General features: G+C 52.5%; 4 protein-coding genes across 4 annotated transcripts; 2 read left to right on the top strand and 2 right to left on the bottom strand.

Moving 5' to 3' along the window:
• Positions 1 to 121: 121 nt before the first annotated feature.
• Positions 122 to 3,049, bottom strand: PG986_005352 (uncharacterized protein; the record flags this gene model as incomplete). The annotated part of the gene is made up of 3 exons (XM_066841574.1): positions 122 to 265; positions 335 to 2,649; positions 2,701 to 3,049. The coding sequence occupies 3 exons, from the start codon at positions 3,047 to 3,049 to the stop codon at positions 122 to 124; spliced, it is 2,808 nt and encodes a 935-aa protein (XP_066701436.1).
• Positions 3,050 to 16,274: 13,225 nt separating this feature from the next.
• PG986_005353 (uncharacterized protein) lies at positions 16,275 to 17,258 on the top strand (the record flags this gene model as incomplete). Its single annotated transcript, XM_066841575.1, has 3 exons — positions 16,275 to 16,482; positions 16,544 to 16,670; positions 16,877 to 17,258. Coding segments are annotated over 3 exons (717 nt in total), but the record flags the coding sequence as incomplete, so codon positions are not given.
• Positions 17,259 to 18,407: 1,149 nt separating this feature from the next.
• On the bottom strand, positions 18,408 to 18,611 carry PG986_005354 (uncharacterized protein; the record flags this gene model as incomplete). Its single annotated transcript, XM_066841576.1, has 1 exon — positions 18,408 to 18,611. The coding sequence occupies one exon, from the start codon at positions 18,609 to 18,611 to the stop codon at positions 18,408 to 18,410; it is 204 nt and encodes a 67-aa protein (XP_066701438.1).
• Positions 18,612 to 18,933: 322 nt separating this feature from the next.
• Positions 18,934 to 21,654, top strand: PG986_005355 (fungal-specific transcription factor domain-containing protein; the record flags this gene model as incomplete). The annotated part of the gene is made up of 2 exons (XM_066841577.1): positions 18,934 to 20,513; positions 20,574 to 21,654. 2 exons carry the CDS (start codon positions 18,934 to 18,936, stop codon positions 21,652 to 21,654), a joined length of 2,661 nt encoding a protein of 886 aa, XP_066701439.1.
• Positions 21,655 to 22,142: the final 488 nt, after the last annotated feature.

The raw sequence follows: 22,142 nt of genomic DNA on the forward strand, positions 1-22,142 counted from the left end.
GCAAAAACAAATAGGTATACCCTCCCATCTTCCCAGGCTGATCTGATCATCGGCTTCGACAAGAGCGAAAAAGCGTAAACCAAATACATCCATCGCCCGCTTGCGCGACATCGACTCCTCGCTAAAGCGCCAAGCCAGTACCGTCGCCAGTCCATCGGTACAGCGCCAGCAGTTCCCGTCGTCGTTGGTGTTGCTCGTGCAAGTCCTCGGGGACACGACCGCGGACCTGAGCAAGCGCGCTCCGCATCACTTTACTGAAATTGCGCTGTCGCACCAAGTCAGTAAATAAGCTATGATTTGCACATCAGTATGATAATGAAAGGGGCTATCTTACCTGGTATTCGGTGCTCAGTGTGACCATACACGCCTCGTGGGCGCGGATGATTGTTTCGCATGCTCGGACCACACTGGCCGAGGCCTCGAGTTGCAGCTTGTCGGCAATGAGGAGCAAAAGGAAGGAACCCTGGAGCAGATAGATGCCAAAGAAGAAGGGCATGAACTCGAGGCCCGGATCGAACTCGAGAATGTTGCTGATGGCCTCGGCGGCAGAGACGGCGTGCCCGGTGGCTGTGATGAACCCCTGAGACGAGATCCATAGATCGTTGTCGTCCAAGAGATTTATCGGGTCCCATTTCCCGGTAAGCAGTATGTGAAGAACGTGCATGACATGAGTACCATAAGACATGACGATCCGCGTTTGGATGTCTGATTCCGTCATTCGCGATGAGTTGGTTCGAATGGACCGCACCGATACCGTATCGAGATGGTCGAGCTCGCTGGGCATCTCCAATGTTGCAGACTGCTCGTTCTTGTCCTCGGCGCTGGATTGGAAATGTTGTTGTTCAAACTGTTTGAGACTGCGCTCATACATTTCTAGGTGGCGGGTAATCTCGGCGGCTTGGTCGTCCCATTCTCGTGCAGACCGGAAGCCCACGCCAAATCGAGGATGATTGCGAGCGTGGTGGAGATCTACGATCTCGCCGAGGATCGTCATTAGAGGCAGAAAATACCCGAAAATACTATGGCCTGTACATTCGAAGTGAGGGCCCCGTACTCGCTCGCACGGTAATGCTGGGTCGGTAACGTTGGATCGAAAATTGCCGTTCTGCCATTCGGTATCGTCCATGGGCTGCATTAGCCCTTCGCACTCGATATCGAGTAGGAATAGCGGTCGGTTATAACAGAGGGCCAGGTGTCGGTCGACAATATAAGTGAGCCACCAAATGCGTCGACGCTCTTCCCGCTCCTCATCCGTCACCGCACCCGACGTGATGTTGCCCCCGAGCTCGTCCTCACCGTCATCACTTGTGTTTATCCCATTTCCATCCTCGTCTGTCTGCCCCATTGACGCGCTGAGCGGCAATTCTCTCCCCAGCTTCAGTTCCCGGGCAAGCGACCACGCAGCATTCCACCACCGTAGGCTAGCCCCTTTATACTCGCTTGCGGAGACAACTGTGGCCAGATGGATGTACGTTATGACATCGTCAAGTGAGCCAGCTGCACCGAATGCTCCAGATTCCCCGCTTAGGTTCTCCAGGCTCATTGACCCCGGCATTGCTACACCCAACCCCCCCAATGCGACCCCGTCGATGGGAGGGCTTGAGACCGGAGAAGCCTCTCCTGATGGTGTATGGATCAGGGGTTTGAGTAGACTGACAGTAAGCTCCAGGAGTTTCTGGCAGATCTTACCACGCGCTGATGGGACGCTCGTAAGGAAAGATGCGTCGCTGGTCTGTGCTGCTACCCATAACATGCTTGCTAACAAAGCAGGCTGGCATTGCCTTGGTTTGCTTGGGTGTAGGAACGACCGCTTCCGGAAAACGAAGCCCAAAACATACGGCGACATGGGGTGAGCATGGGCGGACGAAGAGCTGGAAAAGTAGAGGTCTATCAGGTCGCAAGCCAAGGATACGGGAATTATGCTGCCCAGGTGTGGAATCAGAGGATTCAACACTGGGTACCGTAACTGTTGATGATAGCTCGGCGGCGGGATATGTGATTGGTACTGCGCTGGGGGAGACGATATCGACATCCATCCAGGGGAAGTCTCCCCTGCCATGGGGTAAGCGCTCAGAGGACTTGCCGCCATGCGGAAGTTCGCCGAGGGGTTTGTAGCATAGTTTGCGGTGTTCTGCGTTTGGAGTGCGTATGGGATGTCAGGGTAATCGGAGAGGTTCGTTTGGCTTGCTCCGTATGGCGTGTGAGTAGGACCAGCCATCATATGTGCGCCCAAGGCCTGTCTATCATAGGGGTTTTGAACATGGCCGAATCCGTTTAGATCTAGCGAAGGAGGGCTATCTAGGTGGTCGCGGTCCATGGTAGCGTGATGAGTCGTCAGGTGCGGTTGGTGAGAGCTGATTTCGGCCAAACTGTCCAGGCTTCCGGTCCGCTGGCTCCGTCCTGTCGAGTCTTCGTTCAGCTCGTTGAGAGCCTTCTCGCTAGCGGTGGATTGTTGCTCGGACTTGCTGGACGTAGAATTGTCGTGTCTCTGTTCTGTGGATGCATCATTATCGCCACTTAGGGGAGACTGCGGTCCGCTCTGGGTGGAGGCTGCCGCTGCCTGTGCTGCCGCTTGCTGAGCGAGGTCCTTGCGCGACGCCTTGCCTCGCTTCTTCCTTTCGCGGATGTATTCGCAGCCGAGTCCAAATTCTGGAGAGAACTTAGTGGCCGCCTGAAGTTGTTGCTGGTGGGAATACCTACCGATACAGTGGGCGCAGGGATGTTGCCCATCGCATTTGGTCCGTAGCTGGTTGCACTGATCACACGCCCTGCTTATCCTCCTTCTGATCGGACCAGCCGCTCCTGTGGCTCTTGGAGCCTGACCACCATATGGGTGCTGTCGGTGTTTTGGTTGAGGGGCTCGAGCAAGATGAGGCGCATGGACACCTACATGCTGTTGCAGGTGCTGCAAAGAATATTGTGAGCCATGGCCAAAGGCATCGAGCCCGGCGGCGTGGAGATGGCTTGTGGGGACGTGGGCGTTGGAGAGGAGTGTGTTAGCAGGAAGAGAGTGGTAGGGGGAGAACCGCTGGAGTGGGTTCGACAGCATCTTTGCTGTGGACGACCTGACCAAAGGTATAAGACTCGGGCCTTGAGAGGCTTGTCTTGTGGCGTTGTGATCGTTACGATCTAGAATGTTGTGCGAGGTTGTCTCCAGTGCAAATGAAGTCTGAAATGTACAATGGTGTCTCAGTATGTAAAGTCGGTCTGAGATTCGTTGAGTGCGGGACCTTGGAGGCTATTTGAGGACCTGAGCTTCAACTATATCTGAACTTGGCAGGCATGGGAAGCTACTACGACAACGGTACTTGGACGGACCGAAACATATCCTGCGGGGAACCGACATATGAGTATGATTATCAGGCAAGCATAATACAAGGCAAAACAGTCCAGGGTGATCAGCGTTGGGCACAGAGGGACGGGACGGACCCCTTTGTACCAGACCAGGAGGGAATCGACACCATGTGGCCAGACCATGAACGCATGAGGTTTCTGGCAGAGTGACGGGACAGGATCAGGGGTGCGATATTAAGATGGACGTACTATAGAATCTGCCAGATTCCCCAATACACTCTAAGCGGGCCCAGAGGTGACAGCTTCTTGTTGGAGTAGGGGCCAATCAGGTCTGATGCTGCGCTGCGGTAAGGGAAAGGGTACGGTCCGGAGGTAACGTGGACCAAAGGGTCAAGGAAAGACAAGAGATGGTGCCGGCCTCAGGACAAGGGAATAAAAAAGGTTTCGACCTCGTAGTCTGAGGACGCCCCTACCGGCCAGAGCGATGGTCCTTGGTCCTTTGTCTGAGGTCTTGGCAGACATACACAGGTAGATGATGCAGTCAGGCGAGGCTGTCCCAGGACGAATTTCGATTGGAGAATGCGAGACCCTGATCACCAAACTAATATCGAGTCGCGCAGGTATATTGACGACATGATATACAACGGCAGAGCGGGAACGGTTGTTGGGCCAGTATGTAGCAGACAAGCCGGCAGGTTGACGCCGTACGTATCCGCGAAACTGTGCGATGGGTTTACCTAGAGACCTGTGGTGTTGTTGTGGTGTTTACGCAGAAGTGGTGGTAAGAGGCATGCAAACCCAGAGTCAATCGATATTCGGCCGACCAACCGCCCTTTTGGACAACAGGGCATGGTCTTCGGGCCTACCAGTACTTGTTATATGGCCCGCTTTGCCCGTTTTCTCTGCAGGTTGCAAGAGAAGCCGACTGACTACCTAGGTAAGGAGCAGCAACCCCAGGCACCCCCAGTGCCCGGGGCAGGGATCCAGACTGGAGCGAGCTTGGTCAACTTGACTGGTGGAGTCTGGAGAACTCGAAATGGCCATCAGGCGATCAAGATTGTGTGGAGCACTCCGCCATCCATCTTACAGTCTGGAGTACAGTGTGTCCATCCTGAAGACGCTCGCCACGACTTGACTTGGCTCTCCGCATTCACCACCCGCTTTTCCTCCCCGAAATAGTCGAGCGAGTCATCGGAAAGCCAAGTCGTCCTGTCGGCCTCCTCCAGCCCCCGACTGTGGTAGTTTGCATGCACACACAGACAGGGGAAAAGAGAACGGAGTGAAAGACAGAAGGTTAAAAAGACCGTTAGGCGAGGTCTCGGTCTAGACATGTATACTGTATCATCGACAGTGCAGTAGTGACTTGGGCATACAGCCGCCGTAGTATCATGCTGCAAGTACTTGGGGACTCTCGATCCCCTCGTGCCGTGCGATACCATGCTGTTCTGCAGAAATCTGTGGGCGCAGAAACACGTTACAGTTCTCCACCTTTCCCCCGAAGCGAACGAGAAGGTTGGATTTTGCATACGGGTTGGGATTTTTCTTCTCTGGCCCTCTGGTATGGACGGACAGTGCTGGCTCACCGTCCGGAATTGTTACCGCCCAGTTTGCCGACAGGATGGGGAACGCTAAAAAGACCTCAATGAGACGACTGGCGGGTTTCCATTAGCTCATGTTATACCAAGCTGGGCAGCTGGGGTAGTAGGTACCAGTAGGCCTTCATAATCCAACACCCCCGGCACGGCTTGGCGCAGCGTACCCATGCTTGCCAGTCGCATACCGCTGTTGGTACCGTTGGTACCGTTGGTACCTCTCTGCCTCTTTCCAGAATCGATAGAAAGTGATTCCGAACGGAACCCTGGTTTGGTATCGTGGCACGTCGCAAAAGCAGTGCAGGATACATATATATGTAAGGTTATGAGTAAGGCAGTAGGCTGCTGGTCATGGTGCTATAACATCACTGGCTTGCTACTTTCGACGACAATAATTTTCTCTTTTGGACGCGCATATGGCTGTCTCGCTTAGCGTCTATCGCAATGTCGAAACAGCGCAAGTCGCCAAGCTTCGTCGAATCATGCTGTCAATTCATCCAGTCGTGGTCAACTCAGGCTAGCAGCAAACTTGAGATGGTTAGTTGGGATCGAGAATCACCGTCCGGCTTGGTTGGTTGAACAGCAGAGGCAAGGTGACGTTGGATGAATACTCTGCCTCCTGAGCTCGGTCCGCAAACGGTGGCTTGAGCTGAACATCTCCTGTTGTCGTCCCTCGAGGGTCCTGGGGTCGAGTGCCCAACACTACTTCCCCGCGAAGCCTTCCACCATGTCCAGGACAGGCTGGTTGGGAAGATGGTGTGAGGCCAGAAACGCCATCAATAGAGGTAGTTCCTTGTCCATCGTAGATTACATGCAGGTCAACATCAGGGTCCAAAATGGTATGGATGTGCCGTGGGCAGGGCTCGGCCAACCTGTCTCTGTTTGCTGATCACAGCAAGGTTGACGAACCGAAGTCCAGATGATATGTGGGGATGACGCAGGCAAGCACAGAAGCAGGCAGGTGCCGTAGGGTTGACTGCTGCTGCTGCTGCTTACTCGCATTCGAGTGTCATTATGTACATACCTGCCATGACTGACGGCTTTGGCTCTACCCATCATCATTTGGTCATCAAATCAATCCAGACGCAAGCCAAACGCTGGAGGAAGGGTAATTTTCCCAAAACGTGTGCATTGTCCGGGCCTTAGGTTAACGTGGAGTAGGCGGGGTGATGCGACTCCCACAGAAATCACGATACAAAAGGCAGAAGGAGGTACCTCATATTGGTCCGCTCTTACCCTGTGCTGTGTGTGCTGTATGTTCTGCTTTAGTTGGGATCCATGGCAGCTGCGGTTATTTCTTGGTTCGATTTGGTAGTATGTATGTATGTATGTGGACAAACACATTGATACTTGAAATCCACAGGTCTAGAATGAAGAAATGCAAAAGTACTGCTCATAATCGCAATGTTCAGACGCTCTCTTCTGTTATTTTACTTTTTGCTTTCGCGGCTTATACCCAAAGGGGAGCTTTGCACCGCCGACCCAGCTCACCGGTCGCCTATCTTTAGTGTGTCCACTTCACGCTCGTACTGTATGGTTGGGGGCGCGGTGACTAACAACAGTAGCGCTCGATGCCAGGTGATGTTCGCGACGCAGGGCATTCCGTTCGAGCGAAATTAGATTGTCGAGCATTGTGTGTGTACGACGTCAAGCTGAGCGGACTTTGACTGCACTGCTCCCGACCCTGCAGTCCAGCATGCCTGGTGGAGGGTAGGCTGGTAGGAGAGGCGTCGAGAGAAGGGAATTCGGTGGCTGGCCACACCGTGAATGGTGCCCTCCATCAATGCCCCTCTGCCAATCTCTTTCTGAACTCGGATCCTTTTCAACGGCCGGCCCATCAACTTCATTCGATACAGTGACCCCCATGACGTGCGCCTCCCGGTTGCCTTTCCGAAAACCCTCTTTAGTGCGACGGTGGCGTACGGCAAGCAGCATTTTCCACTCAGTCGAAGACATTGGAATGTAATGCGTCTAGATCACGCACACAAATTCCGTCTGGAAGCTGCAAGAAGCCGTCTTACTTACTCATTTAAGGTCCGAGATAAAGGCGAGCTATCATCCCAGCCCCTAGCCGTGGTTGCCAACATCCTTCGTCGGTAGCGAGCGCCCCAGACTGCTACAGTCGTAACGGCCGCCCACTCAAACTCCGCCCCGGTCAGAGGTGATCTAGATGCCTCCTCTGCAGTGCCTACCTACATGGCCTCCATTGTTCTGCTCGTGGCGACACCTTTGTCTCTATGGATCGCGAACTCACTGGAATACAGAAATATATCAAGTGTTTTGAACTTGAGACGTTAAACAAATTCCCTATTCGATGCGTCTGTATATTCACCTTTAGGCTGAAATCCTCGTGGCAGACATGCTTAACCCGCCCATAAGTACCGAAGCTCGATACACGAGAGAGCAATTTGATTAACGGGGACCTGCAGCTGCACATCTCGAATAGTACGTCTTGATCAAACTCGGAAGTGGCTCCCAGGAACAAGTCCCTCCTCCTACTCTATCTAGGGTATCCAGGGCACTCAGCATTTTGCATGCCTATCGTACGAGGGAGCACATGGACCCAAGGGAGCTTATCAGAACATTTCTGCATTTCGCGTCCTCGGTTGCCTGTCGGTAGCGAGAAGCACCTCCCGCATCTGTCTGGCATTACCCCAGATCCGCTCTCGTGCTTTTCTGGACTCGGGAACAGCCTGGGGAAGCAAGTTTATTCGGGCAGGGATCCCGAATGTAGCTCCTATAAACCATGCTGGCCTCAAACACCGTCTGCCGTCCAAGCTAGGTCTCTCCACCCAACGAGATACAGCAAGCCCCAGAGCGGAAAAAAAGATAAAATAATGCCTGGCCCTGTTTCATGATTATATCGTGTACGACGAAAGGAGCAGGCTTCAATCCGCCTTCATTCAACAGACAGGAACTGGATGGAATGCTATCTCCCAGCACTTTGGTTCGGATCCATCCTGCCATCGCAAATGTTCATATTTGACAACAGCGTGAAAAGCATGTTGCCGCAATCAGAAGGATGGGCTCGTACTTACCTCGAGGTCCTCCTTATACCTCCTACCTCCTCTCCTGCCTTTCGAACTTGGGCAGTTTTTCAACCACAGCCTCTACTAGCATCATGATATGCCCAAAGGAAAGGGACAATGGGCTGTAGGTAGAGTCGTATCGTATCCTGGGCTAGCTGTTCTCGCATGGGTTGCACGACCATTCACGGCCCAAGCCGCCGGGCGACCTGACACGGTCATCTGCATCCAGCAAAGATGAGCACTGATATGCAAGGCTGGATGGCACTAGCGGGTTGGCGGGCTCTGATATCGCGTGGTGCCCTGGTCCCTCCACGGTGATCGGACCGAAACTCCCATCCGTTCTTTCAATGTCATGTCATCGCCTTCTGGATTGTATGCATAAACAGCGCTGGTCATCTCTCATTGGCGGGTTTTGATTCGTGCAAACTCCACGAACCAATCCTATCCTCGAGCATGACACTGGCTCATATGTAACAGGCGATATTCCTGTAGACTTGAGCTCAACTTTGTTAACTGCTGGCCTCGTCTTCAGTAGGAACCTAGGACTCATCTTCATTCGGCCAAATCGGGGGCACCCACAATGACTGGACGCTTGCTCCAACCGCTCGGACAACTGCCACACACTGCACCACCGTCTTCGGATCCGGAATTCGAGCAAGGCGCTACGGCCGCGTCACAACGGGGCTGCATATTAAACAACCTTACGGCAATGGTCCCGGCATGCGACGAGATTTGGCTTTGCGACGGTATTCTCAGGGCTTGAATGCATCTCAGTTTCTCCTGGATCTGAAGGGCTCCTTCACGCTGCTTTGCTTCTACCCGGGCGGCTGCGAATTAAAACCGCAGCCAGTTGACAGATGGTCTGAACATAGAGCAGCAGTCCCTTCAGGCAGCGGCCGATTCTCGTATGGGCAGTTTGCGCTCAGACGATGACATGAACAAAATACCTTGACTTCTCATAAAGTCACACTGTCCCCCTCCGATCGAGCCTAGAGTCGAGAAAATGTCAGCTCAGACATCCGCACTGAGACACGCATAACGTTATGACGCCTGCCGGCGCACCACCTGTATGCATGCAACGACGTATGACTGTTGGGACTAATCCGTTCTGGAAGCGAGACTTCAGAATTGGCCGAAGGGTCCTTCCGTATCGGGTATGGCTCAAGCTGCAGGTACTCTCTGCCGCGTCCATGAGCCGTGTCTGGGAGACTGGGATGCTATAACGGCACTCCTATATTGGGTATCCTCGAATCCTGAGGGCCAATGTTATTGTGTCCGCAAGTGGGTGGCTGCCACCGACCGCTATGGCAAGGTCTGCGGTTCCATGACCTGGGCGAATTGGCAGCCTGTCAGGTCCTCACATGGACCACGACGAGCATGCCCTACATTATATCGCTCCTACGGTATCGATGCCAAGGCAGCCTAGGACACCCGCTGTCCCAAAATCTCTGTCGATTTGGAGCGGCCGACAGTCGTTTGGCGGCAGGAGGACCGACTTTCCTGGAGCAGGTTGGCAAAGAAAAGGCTTGTGTTACATCATCGGCATCTTCTGAACGACATTCTCACTCAGCTCAGCATGCTTCCAATGCGAATGTATCCGTATGGCCTCTGGTGTAGTTCCCATCCTCGCTCGCACGAACAGAAACTCCGCCCGAGGACCTTGTTACACCCGAAAGCCGTAGGCACCGGAGCAAGGACAAAGGGAAAGGTATACACGTCTATCAGCACGTTTTTCAGGTATCAACATGCGTCACCTTCTGCATCTTGGTATTATAAACCAACATGGTTGAAACGTCGGCATCGGCAATCCCTTCTCCGACAAGTAAGATTGACAGGAATGTCAAGACACCGCCGCGCTGAACAACAACGCCTTACGTGCAACCCTGTTTAGTACGGCCCGCATATACGCTAAGGATGCTACTTACATGAGTGTCCATCGTACTGTTGCTGTATACTACCAAAAGCCCGCCTGGTAGGTTCATGCCTGCCGCCAAGGGAGAAAACGTCGTGAACGACGCTGACGCTGGCTTGTTGCTCAAGACGCAGCGATATACTGGAGTCTATTACATATGCCCAAGCAACACCAATCGATATCTAGCAACAGCTACAACGTTAATGTGAGTTCATCTTATAGATCTATATATGTGGGAGCTAGTAGAACCCCCGGTATGATTTACATCGAGGTGGATAGGAGGGCCATATGGCGAACCATTCACGAGACAGGACCAGCTTCCCCGGATTGTCAAGCATCCTGGAGAGGGCTCCACATGAAGCCAAGCTGAGGAGAAGGTCACAGCCGGAAGTTCCAGCCTCCTCGCCTCCCACATGCACCACGAAAGCGATCATGGCTCTACAGCACACGATGGCTGACATTGAGCTAGTCCCCTTTATCTTCATGTAGGGTGCCTAAGCTTTGTGCAAGTCCACACAGCTCGAAACATTATATGGAGTGGCCATACAGTAAGTACACCGCCTGGAAAGCCGGCTATCCCTCCAGATTGGAGCCTTGCCTGATAGGGCTCCTACTTAGCACACACACGGCGATCGAGCGTTGCAACTGTCAAACAAGGACCGTCTTGTGAGGGGGAGTAAAACCTCCCACAGCAAGTAGATGGCTGCTGGCTGTTGCCGTTACTACCAAGCTTAAACGGGTCGTCCGAACGTGCATTGCTAGCTTTGAATGTATGCATACTCCTGCTCTGCATGCGACTTACACATGCAACTTTATATATAAATGTATGCATATAGAAGTGCAGCTATATACCACAGCTGGCGCTTTCATAGTCCTCTGTGCGTTAGGAACCCGGGGTTCTTGCTTTCCACTTTCTGCTCTTCTTCTTCTTCTCCAGCCTCCGTTAACCGAGACAGACGAGAAGGGAAGGCCGAGACCCTGTACCGCGCTTGGTGGAGACACGATCGACTTGAGGTGGATAAGTTGTTATGTGCTGGACGGCAGGAATGTATCATGGGCTGTGGAGATGCGACCGCAGTGTACGAATAGAAAGCCATGACAGCCCATAATACCATCTCCTGCTATTACTCCTCGCTATCCCATTTTCACGACCCTGGGGTAGTTCCTCCGTCGGAATTTACTATGGTGACTATCCGCGAAGTAGGTGAGTTAAGAGATCAGGCTCCTATGAAGCAATCTTGGCGGTCAAGATCGTACAGGTAGCCAGTCAGTCGACCCACTGATACACTGAGCACGGGGCTCGGGGACACAAAAAGTGACGATCAAAACTTCTGACCAAGGAAAAGTAAATGAGTTGCTGTGAAGTCGCCGCAATATAGATTAAAAAGTGAGGATTTGTTGCCCCGAGTCGACCCTCACCCCCCGGCCTGAGCTGTGTTCAATATATTGTATCCCTGCCAATACCTTCTTCCTTGATGCCCTTCCTTCCTCAGCCGCCGCCACCCACTCTCATTTCATTCCTCCGCAGTAGGTCCTTTTCGACCTCACAGGCCTGTCTTCCACGAGATGTGATATATAAGAGAAACAGACCTGGTGACAACAGTGATGTTGGTCCAACTCAGTGTGTAGGCCCAGATCCCGTGCACTCGGGGGCGTGTTACTAGTGGCATATCGGAGAGCTTGTTCACGAACACCCAAGAGATCCAAGAGTGCAACGGTGTGTACCCGGGATCACTCTTCGTCTAGCCGAGCTGCCTTCGCAGTGAGGAAGGAAGTCCTACGTGGAAAGCTCGGGGCTTGGTTTTACAGGGGATACAATTGTGTGTGTGTGTGTATGTGTTTGTATGTTGCGCGCGACTTTTTTTGTGCGATCTACATACCTAGAGGTCGTGCACTTGATCAGCGGGAGGGTTTATGACGATAGGGGGAGAGGGGGTTCGCTGCTCCCTCCCTCTCTCTCTGTGTATTTGACATGGCTCTCCCCGCATTCGCTTGCATGCCTATCTTGGGTTATGTACATACACACATGATGTTGCATGCAACCAATCCCATTTGATTTTGCTTGGGGATGGGGTGGAGGTCGACCTTCCTGTCGCGACGGGCCAAGCCAAGAGTACGAAAGTCTTTGCACGTCGTATTCAATCCCGAGCTGTGGGGGCCAAAGACGCGAGGGGGGGAGGGGTGGTCAGAAAGAATGAAAAAAAAAAAGAGTACAGAGACCAGAGACCATGAGGTGGTGTGTTGCTCCCTCCCCAATCAATCAGTAGTCGGGCCTGAACCAGGATCCATCATCGAGCATGCACTAGGTCCGTCCGTTTACCAATGCCGGACATCTTATTCAGTCTTGAACTGCGTTGGAGCGAAGCGAAGTGTGTGCGCGTGCGCTCATCCAGTTACTCTACCTGCTACGTATGTAGGTCTGTGTATGTGCGTGCGTGTGGGCGTGTGCATTCGCAAGCACTGCGCTACAGCTACCGTCTTCGTTACTTGCTCCTGTTGCTGTTTACGTCGCTTACTTAGACTTGTTACCACCGACTGACGGTTGGGCTGCGCGCGGGCCCCCTTTTTCGGCCGCGAGACATGACATGTTACGGCGGCATAGGCGGACAACTATGTCCCGATGCTAGTTATTATTCCTTTCCACACATTGGATCGGGATGCTGAAAGTTGTCAGGACCTCTCTCTTTGGGAGCATCCTCCTCTTTGGGGAAAGCACGGTGCCTGGTATCAAAGCGGTCTCATTGCCATTATGGCGTTTGATCGTAACTGCCTTCGTACGGCGTAGTCCGACAGCCAGAATGGGAAAGGGGAGTGCAAGAAAGCAGGGCACTGACAGTGATGTTTCGATGTTTGCGCGCGAGAGTGCTTTAACCGCCTTTCCCGCTATTCAACCTGTCAATGCAGCGGGCCCTCTAGAGCTCGTCCGGCCTACCTATGTGTCACAGCGGATAGCGGGCTACCTGGGCATCGAAAAACGCTTCTGCGGGAGTTGTTCCAAAGAGGGTATATGGGGTGGGCGTCCGAGTGAAGGTGGTGGGTTTGGACCTCTCGCGTTGATCTCAAGCCCTCCTGTTTGTTGCACGGTCATCCTTATGCTATCTTCCGGTCAAGAGATGTCTCCCATCTACCTCTAGTGTAGCGTCGATCCGACTCTCCAGTGAGCCTTTTGGGGGATCGTAGACCGTGCTTGGCTTGTTTGAAAGGTAGTCTGACACCATCTGTAGTATGATGTGTTGCCAGGAGGTGATTTGGGACTAGACATAGCAGTAACATCGCTTCTGTTGACGTCCAGGTCATCTTATGCCCCCATCTTGGACAAATACCCCTGTGGAGCGGCCTGGCTCTGGCACGGTGAAGGCGTAACCTTGCATGGGCTCAAAGACCGCCATCAAGGGGTTATTGATCCAGTTCATGGTGCTTGGCTCATGCGAGAAGACACTGCGCGTCGCGTGTGCGTACACGGGGTCTGCATAACCTTACACATCAGGTCTGTGTGGACACGACCGGATCAGTTGGCCTCTCACCATGATGGTAAATCTACTGAGATATGATACGCCTGAACGGGAAGGAGGAGGGGGCGGGTGCGCTGTCGGGGATCTTCTGTACCCGACCTCACGATGAGACGACCTGGCCCCTTTGACACCCTTAGATAGGAGACGGGGAAGGACTTGGTCCACGTTACGTCTGATACTCCACACTACTGTGAGCAAGAATAACTACGAGGATGATGATAGGAGGTGATATTGGAGCAAGTGACAGACACTGGCCGGTCGATCACATTGTTGCAGCTGTGTTGGAAACTCTTACGCAAAGGTCAGAGTGCAGTTTCACACAGAAGGTACTGTCATAACACGTTACGATGTCTAATCTCTCATCTCTATGCGTGCCCATATTTCTAAGTCCGTCGCTTTCAGCATCGGCTCCTAAGGAAACCGCTATCATCAGTGCGAAGCGAGGGTGGCACTTGTTTGCCATCATCCCGGATGACGGGTACCTATAGCTCGCACTCCAGAGTACTCCTTCCTCGTTCCTACTCACCCTCGACCCCCATTGAGACCACCATCACGAAGGACGTGAAACGAAGACACTCCTTCTGTCGTCTCATCTAGGTGAACCAACCCCTTAATATGTTGCGCGCCAGGACCTCATCCTCGGATGCATCTACGGTAATACATAGATGCTCGCCACTCGAAAGAGGAGGCCACGCATGGCGATGATTTTGGGTTTCGTCGTGGGACATTGCCCCACGGTCTCAATTGGAATAGGGGCATGAGGTAGCTGCAACCTCCGAACGTCAAACACCCTCCCTGTTTTGGGCGCCCTGATCAACATCACTTATGAGACGGTCTCCTGAACCTCATCGGACAGGTTCCGAGTCTCATATGCGTCTTCGTTCTCGGGCGGAAAGGGGTTCTAGACGGAAACGAGCCATTCCGTCTTGATCACCATACTACGTGGCATGAGAAGAGCCGAATTCGTAGACCTATTCGACAAATCTACGTGTGAAGAGCCCAGAACGAGAGCTACACTCCATGTCATGGGTCATGGTGTGTGTAGAAGAATATCTAGTGTCCAAGAAAAGGGGCTATGGCTCTGTAACAACCCCCTCAGACGTGCGACTGGTTTGAGAGGTATGATCGCAGAACGTGCTTCCCACGATCGTATTGGATGTTCCAGAGAAGACAGTGGCCAGACTCCCAATGGCGGATCGGACTCGATTGGACCCTCTGCCTAGCTGGCGGATGTGATGGGCATGAGGGTGGCTTGACTAGCCACATCATTCTACATGCTTAGCCAAGTTCCCACGATGTGAGCCCAATAAAGAAGCATGTAGCGGTAGATACCTGAAAGTACGAAAAAGAAAGGGGGAAAGAAATTGTGTGGTACTGTAATGAGGACTCTGGCTACATACTGTTTGTGCTGGTGCCCGTTATGCAGTGGTGGGCCAGTCACCTAAATACTGGTAGAAATAAAACGGAAAAGACACTAGTATTAGATTAAACGTGGAATAGGTATCGGGAAGACGGGAGAAGAAAGCTCTGATTAGAAAAGAAGGGGGGGAATTGACCACAAGGGGACTCGAAAAACGTGACCGCAGAGGGAGTTAAACCCTCTTGCCTTTGAGTATAATGGAATAACAATATTAAGCGCTAGGCTGTACCGACCCGGTCAAGGGATCAAAAGGTATATCTAGATATATATGGACTCTCCGAGTTGGGCCTGTACGTTGCTTTGTCGCTGGAGCGGGTGAGGGAGCGTTCAAACCTTGACCCAGGTATGGTTCGTGGCTGTGGAGATAGGAGAGGGCGACGAACGTCAAGTGAAAGGAAAGAGGATTGACTAGTGCGAGAAGACCAGAAACGCAGGCTCAGCAATTGGAACTATAGGGGGAGTCAAGAAGTCACGAAAAGCGTGCCTGAACCTTTTTGGGCTCGTATATGTCCAAATTGATATCACTTGCCTTCAACAATGACATCGAGTAGGATTGAAGCAAAAGTATGTCGATCCCTTACTCATACCTTTACTTATATTATTATACTTTGACCCCGATAAGAAATAGTACCACACTCTTGATTGATGCTGGACGAGGCGGGTTAGCCCCTATTTGCATTCTTGTCGTGACTTGCCAGTCTTGGGAAGCAGGTAAGACCAAAAGCGATAGCTCCAGGCCACCACAGGAGCACCACTTTAAGCCATCAATTCCAATATTGAATACGATATTTGGTCTTGCCGCCCCCATGCAGCAGTTATCGGTTCATTTGACCAATCTGTGTCGAGTTTGTGGTGTGATCTGAAGACCCAGTATTGATTGACCTGCAGCACCCCCGAAAAGCCTGTCGTGTCATACTTTCTCCTAATGATAATACAAATTGATCGACATGATCTTGTTGCCTTTCCTTGTTTGAGAGGCTGCTAATACGAAAACGGGACATCGGTCTTTGTTGGTAAGGCATGGCTTCCAGACAATGCCCTTCCCATCCATGTTTTGTGACGGCATGGTTGCAAAGAAGTCTGCCCGAAGAGCCTCCCACAAGTAACAGAAGCATGGAAACTCTTAGTAATCCTTGGCTAGGCAGTAATGGTGTAAAACCATACCTGTCTTGGGGTGTGCAAACAGAATGGGGAGCCGCTTCACAAACAACATCGGGCTTTACTTTGCCAACCATTTCAGGTACAAGAATGAGGGGCAAATCGGTAAAGGGGCTTTCGGGTGTGTCTTTAAGATCAAAGACAATCAGGCGGTTGATAGCACTGCCCAGCGTTTTGCATTGAAAGTTCCCTTTTCTAAAGACTCTCCATCCGGTGAAGACACTTGGATCTCAGAGATCGGTGCCCTTGATGTGAGTCCCTCCCAGTTCCCTACATGACGTGTCGGCGCTCTTCTACAATTCCTTCCTTGAAGTAATGCATACTAAGTTGGCTGCTCATCTTCTTTCCTTGGTATAGGCTCTTCGAGCGGCGGCACATATTGTGAACAAGATACCGATTGCCGATGATCCCCTGCGCAGACGTCCAACAGGGGCAACCCCGATCGCACCGGGCTGGATATACTTGGAATGCTTCGAGAATGGGACCTTTCGTCAGTTTGTAACAAGGCTCCGGACGCTCGACAGAACAGTCCCGAACAGACTGATCTGGCGCATCACCCTCTGTTGTGAGCTGTCGACGCCACCAAAATGCTGTTGAACGGGCCTTGCTAACTGTCACACGGATAGTGGTCCGAATGTGTATCGCCTTGGCTTGGCCAAACACATATTCCAGTGGCACGGAACGGATCGAGGTGGAACGGGACAACTATGCCCATATTATCAGCAACGCCGATCTTAATGATGAGAATAGTAGGTTCGGACTATTTCTCATCTTCGCTTTCACATCGACTGGCCACGTCTGCAGCTGACCCTATTCTTTGACACTAGTGATGTTTGGCAACCTTGACACCGACGGGAGTCTTGAGCACCAATTGACCCCGGTATTGAAGATGATTGATATGGGAGATTGCCAGAGGCAACAGATTACAGAGTAAGGCACTCATAGATTCCTTGCCAAAGGAAACCAACAAAAATATGTACGCAATCCTGTTCTAACCGCCAGACACACTGTAGCGATACACAGTGGATGGAGATGACGACCAACCAGCTTTACAGCATATCCGACCATATATCAACCCTGCGTATGTGTGGGCTTCGCAAGTCGCCGAATGAGGTCCCGTTGGACACCGAGATCGCTCATTTGGCCTTGATGAGCGACAGGGACGAGGTGGACTTGAGGATAGTGGCCAGGGATGTGCTCACTTTCGTTACGACGAGGACAGAGGCTTGGTACCGAGCGAAGTATCCCAGAGGATACAATGTTGATCCGGAGAGTGATGCTGCCATCCGGGACTTGGTTAATGCCGTCTTCTTCGATGCGGATGGGACATCAACGGTATAACCATTTACCCCACCATCATGGTTGAAGCTCGGGGGCGTGTTCTAGGTTCAAGGTCAAGAGGGAGGACGGACTTGCCCAGGGCACTGTGAGCAAGTGCCAGCTCGGGTTCCTCGAAATAGGATGCATAAAGTATTTGTGTATAGGTATATACACTCACCCCACTTGCTCATATACACGGGAGAAGTAGACCAACTGGGCTGGCTCACTGGGCAACATGACCGGCCACCACCGCGGCCCCCCACGCCGGCGATCGTTGCAGATTCGGTGGTTGGCATACACGAAGTCGGAGGAGGCGTGGTGGCGTAGGATCGATTGCATGTACATACAGCTGTTCTCGTCGATCCGAATGACGAATGTGTGTGCCTTGAGGGACTTCCCAGCGCCAAGGGAAACGAAACAGAGGATTGTGATTGGTGCTTGGCCAGCCTAGATAAACCCCCGGCCAATCCATTGGGCATACATTGGCAGAGGACAACAGCGAAGGATCGCCAAGACATTTTGAATGCAGGTAAACAAATAATTGGACACGGCGTACCAGAAAGCTTCGATCCAATTGAAGTCTTGACGAATGATGTGCATGCATATAATGCCACTCCATGGGATAGAGGCCGTCATCAGCCATTCCCCCGGATCTCCTCAAAGGCATAGATAGGATACAGATACATACATGTAAGTATACCTAGGTAGAAAAAAGCCTGGGGGCGGTTGGGGGAGATATCAAATAGGAAATAGGAAATACCAAACTCCTTATCTCTGCCGTTTTGCAATTGGCCCAATCTCATTGGCCCCGGTGCCCAGAAAGATGGCGCCACATTGGCGATCTTATCTCTTCCGCGTCCTTGGGCGCGCTTGCTTTCGTTTCCGTCTCCGTCTCCGGGAACTGCGATTCCTGGGCGATTCCATCCAGCTGCGTCCCGTTGGAGGGTCGAGTCAAGTAACGTCGTCTGCCGCCATGCATTGCCATTCTCTCCGTTGCTCTAGTAGTAGTCCACAAACCACCGCCCGTTCTCCCTTTTACCGCCGGCAACTTTCTGCTAGGGCGATTTAGAATTGCCGAGCGACTCAGGCGAAGCATAATCTCTCTCGCATTGCATCCGACCGCAAAGCTGAGGCTGTCGTGGCTTGAGAGGCGGGGCAGGTCGCTCCAAGTCAATACCTAAAACCGGAGGGGTATCCGTACTGGCCGACACTGACGCTGACGCTACCGCTACCGCTACCGCTACCGCTACCGCTGCCGCTGCCGCTGCCGCTGCCGCTGCCACTGCCACTGCCACTGACACTGACACTGACTGCATTCCCCATGCTACTGTCGCCCACCTTCTCGAAGCCAGGCTGCCAGCCAATTCGCGCCATCTTGCAGGCCTCTTCGCCAACACTCTGCGCAAGGCATCATTCTGTTTAGCATCACAATGATATATCGAGACCATTCGCCACCGACTTTTTGCCTGCCATCGAGCGCATATCCGAGGCCGACAGTAGCTGATTGAGATACCCCTTCGACGCCGATAGTTGATGACCCTCTGGGATACTGGACCCCTGATCCTACTTCCCAAGCTTAGAAGCTTAGCTCCGCGCACCCGAATCCATCATCCTTGGTCTGCGACAGACCGCCCCAGTCGCAACCAACTCCTCGAGCCAAATTAACCAGGGCTGGCGAAGAAGGTATTGGCCCATCATGGAGGGCTCAACTTCGTCCCTGTCGCATGCCTCGCAGCCTCTGGGTAACCCCAGCATCGGGGTTCCTGGCACAGCACCATCCTCGAACAAGAAGAAGTCGAGGCGCGGGGGCGAGACCGCGGCACAAAAGCGGCGCTGTGTCAGTACCGCCTGCATAGCCTGCAGAAAGAGGAAGAGTAAATGCGACGGGGCCTTGCCGAGTTGTGCGGCTTGCTCCAGTGTCTATGGCACCGAGTGTGTCTACGATCCGAACTCGGATCATCGGCGGAAAGGCGTATACCGGGAGAAGATCGACAGCATGAAGGCCCAGAGCTCGACGCTCCAGATCCTGATAGAGGCAATCCTGAATGCCGAAGAGGAAGACGTCCCCGAGATTGTCAAGAAGATCCGCACTTGCGACAGCCTGGATATGGTGGCCGAGTCGATTCTGAAGCAGGAGTACGGCAGCCACCCCGATGAAGCAAACCCAACAGAGGAAGACTATACCGTAGGAATGCCCATTGAGGGAGAGAGGGAATTGGCAAGGAAGATGGGGGAGTTGCGGTTGGAGAACGGATCAGTACGCTTCATCGGAGGCACTTCGCATCTGATCTATCTTGGCAACCCTACCGCACACAACCCAGAACCCGAACCCCAGGACAGCAACGCGTCCGGCGAAGATCCAATCACCAGCTGGTCCGATGTCACCAAAGATAGGGAACTCGTCGTTCATCTAATGAACATGTATTTCAACTGGCACTACCCTTATTTTGCAACTTTGTCGAAGAATCTCTTCTATCAAGACTTCTTCAGGGGCAAGCCTCATGGGATCCCCCACAAAACCACATACTGCTCCTCTTTGCTGGTTAATGCAATGCTTGCTTTGGGCTGCCACTTCACCGATGTAGATGGCGCATTCGCCAACTCCGGCGACAGCTGGACCAAAGGAGACCACTTTTTCGCGGAATGCAAGCGACTAATTGTGGAGAACGACGAGTATGAGAAGCCGCGGTTAACCACGGTCCAGGCCCTGGCTCTGATGTCGGTCAGAGAGGCTGGCTGCGGACGGGAGGCCAAAGGCTGGGTATACAGCGGCATGAGTTTTCGAATGGCCCAAGATCTTGGGCTGAATCTTGACATTGGGGGGATCAGTACAGACAACGAACGATTAGAAGACCAGGAGGTGGACGCGCGACGAATAACCTTCTGGGGCTGCTTCTTGTTCGATAAATGCTGGTCCAACTACCTCGGACGCCTGCCTCAACTCCCCAAAAACTCGTACAATGTGCCGAAATACGACGTATTTCCCGACGAGGATGCCGAAGACTGGTCGCCATATACCGATGCTGGCTCAGACGAAACGTCGAGGCAGCCCTCACGGACACGCGCAATAGGTCTGCAGTTGTCGAAGCTCTGTGAGATCAGCAGCGACTTGCTGCTGTTCTTCTATCATCCAAGTCATATAGGACGGTCGAGTGGCAAGTCCGTGGAGCTCAAGAAGCTTAGCGAACTGCATAGACGCCTGGAAGACTGGCGGAAGGAATTGCCCAAGGAGCTGGAACCCAAGGAAGGGCAATTGCCCAACGCAATCTTGATGCAGTAAGTCGAGGACCAGTCAAAACGATGTAATGCTCAGAGCGGCTAACGGTGCGCCTCTAGTATGTTTTTCCATCTTCAGTACATACATCTTTTCAGGCCATTTCTGAAATACGCACCCAATGCATCGCCATTGCCGCCACACGTGTCGCCACGGAGAATATGCACAGCCAATGCTGGAGCAATCTCCAAACTCATGCGGCTGTACAAAAAGCTCTACAATCTACGACAGATTTGCAACATAGCCGTGTACATGCTTCACTCTGCCTGTACCATTCATTTATTGAACCTCCCAGAAAAGACTGCCAAACGAGATATCACGCACGGCATCAAGCACCTGGAGGAAATCGCCGAGGATTGGCTCTGCGGGAGGCGGACACTGAGCATCCTCAGTGTTTTGGTGCGCAAATGGAATGTCGAACTCCCCGAAGAAGCGGCTCATTCGCTGCAGCGAGCTGACGAGAAATGGGGTACATTCAGCACATCCGAAGTGCCTTCTCCCAAATCCCATTTGACGGCATCACCTTCGCCGCCGGCTGCAAAGCAAGAACAATACAGCCCTGCGCATCTCGTCACATATGGCAACGGCCCCGGCTCACGTATGGCGTCTGCTTCGACAATACCGCCCGAAATGATGGGCGGGTTCGCCTCGTCCTCCACCGATTTCGGTAAACTTGCGAATATGCAGGCTGTCGGAAGCGCCGCAGCCGGTAAAAACCCGGCCGCCTTGAGTATAGACAATGTGGCAGGTACGACTTGGCGTCAGCCAGCATTAGGTCACACAATTCCTAGCTACGCCCGATCTTACGCCGCTGTCTCCAATAGCAGTGGTGACTCGAGTCAGCCGTCACGGACAGCCACGCGGAACGTGACACCAAGCTCGGCTTACGCCATCGACGGGTCGGACTGGTATTTGAGGGACGGCGCCAATTGGCAGTCCAGTTTTGATACATGGACGACCAACAACAATAATACCGGAATATCAGCCGACCCATCCGTATTTATGTTCACAGCAAATGCCAACAGCAGCGGCAACCCAGCTAATGCCCAGCGATCCCCTCCAGCATCTAGCTTTGATTTCGATAGTATTGAGAATCTTACCAATTCCATGACCCCTTGGGACAATCTTCCTGGCCTTGAATGATCAGGCCGGAAATCTGGGTCAAACCATTTCCCAGTATGTACCTGGGAAGTTGCCGAGCGTATGGAGTCTTTCGGTTATCGGAAAATTTTATAGTAAGCCATGTTATGTTTCGAATGGATGGGGCGGATCAGGCTTACAGAAGGATACCATATGGGAACAAGGAGTTCAGCGAGGCTTATGATTTCTTATGACCGACTATGGATCATTAACGATGTACTGTGATCAAGAGGAACTTCCCATAATAATGCAAGCTTTCCTGAAGGGGCAAAGTGCGATGAACATGACCATGATGTGTGTCGTGTGATAATGTGTCAGAGTATGTATGTGCTTGAAATTGAATGGAGCGTATCGAATTGCGTTTTCACAATTTGATAGAATTTATAGGCGACCATTATACCAAACAATGTTGCCGCTTCAGCCACCACGAGTACATAAATCAGTCTCGAAGTTCGCGACACTACCACCGCCGCCACCGCCACCACTATTCC

The sequence above is a fragment of the Apiospora aurea genome (genome assembly GCF_038362705.1).
Source record: "Apiospora aurea strain CBS 24483 chromosome Unknown utg000004l_segment0_segment0, whole genome shotgun sequence".
Lineage (NCBI taxonomy): Eukaryota > Fungi > Ascomycota > Sordariomycetes > Amphisphaeriales > Apiosporaceae > Apiospora > Apiospora aurea.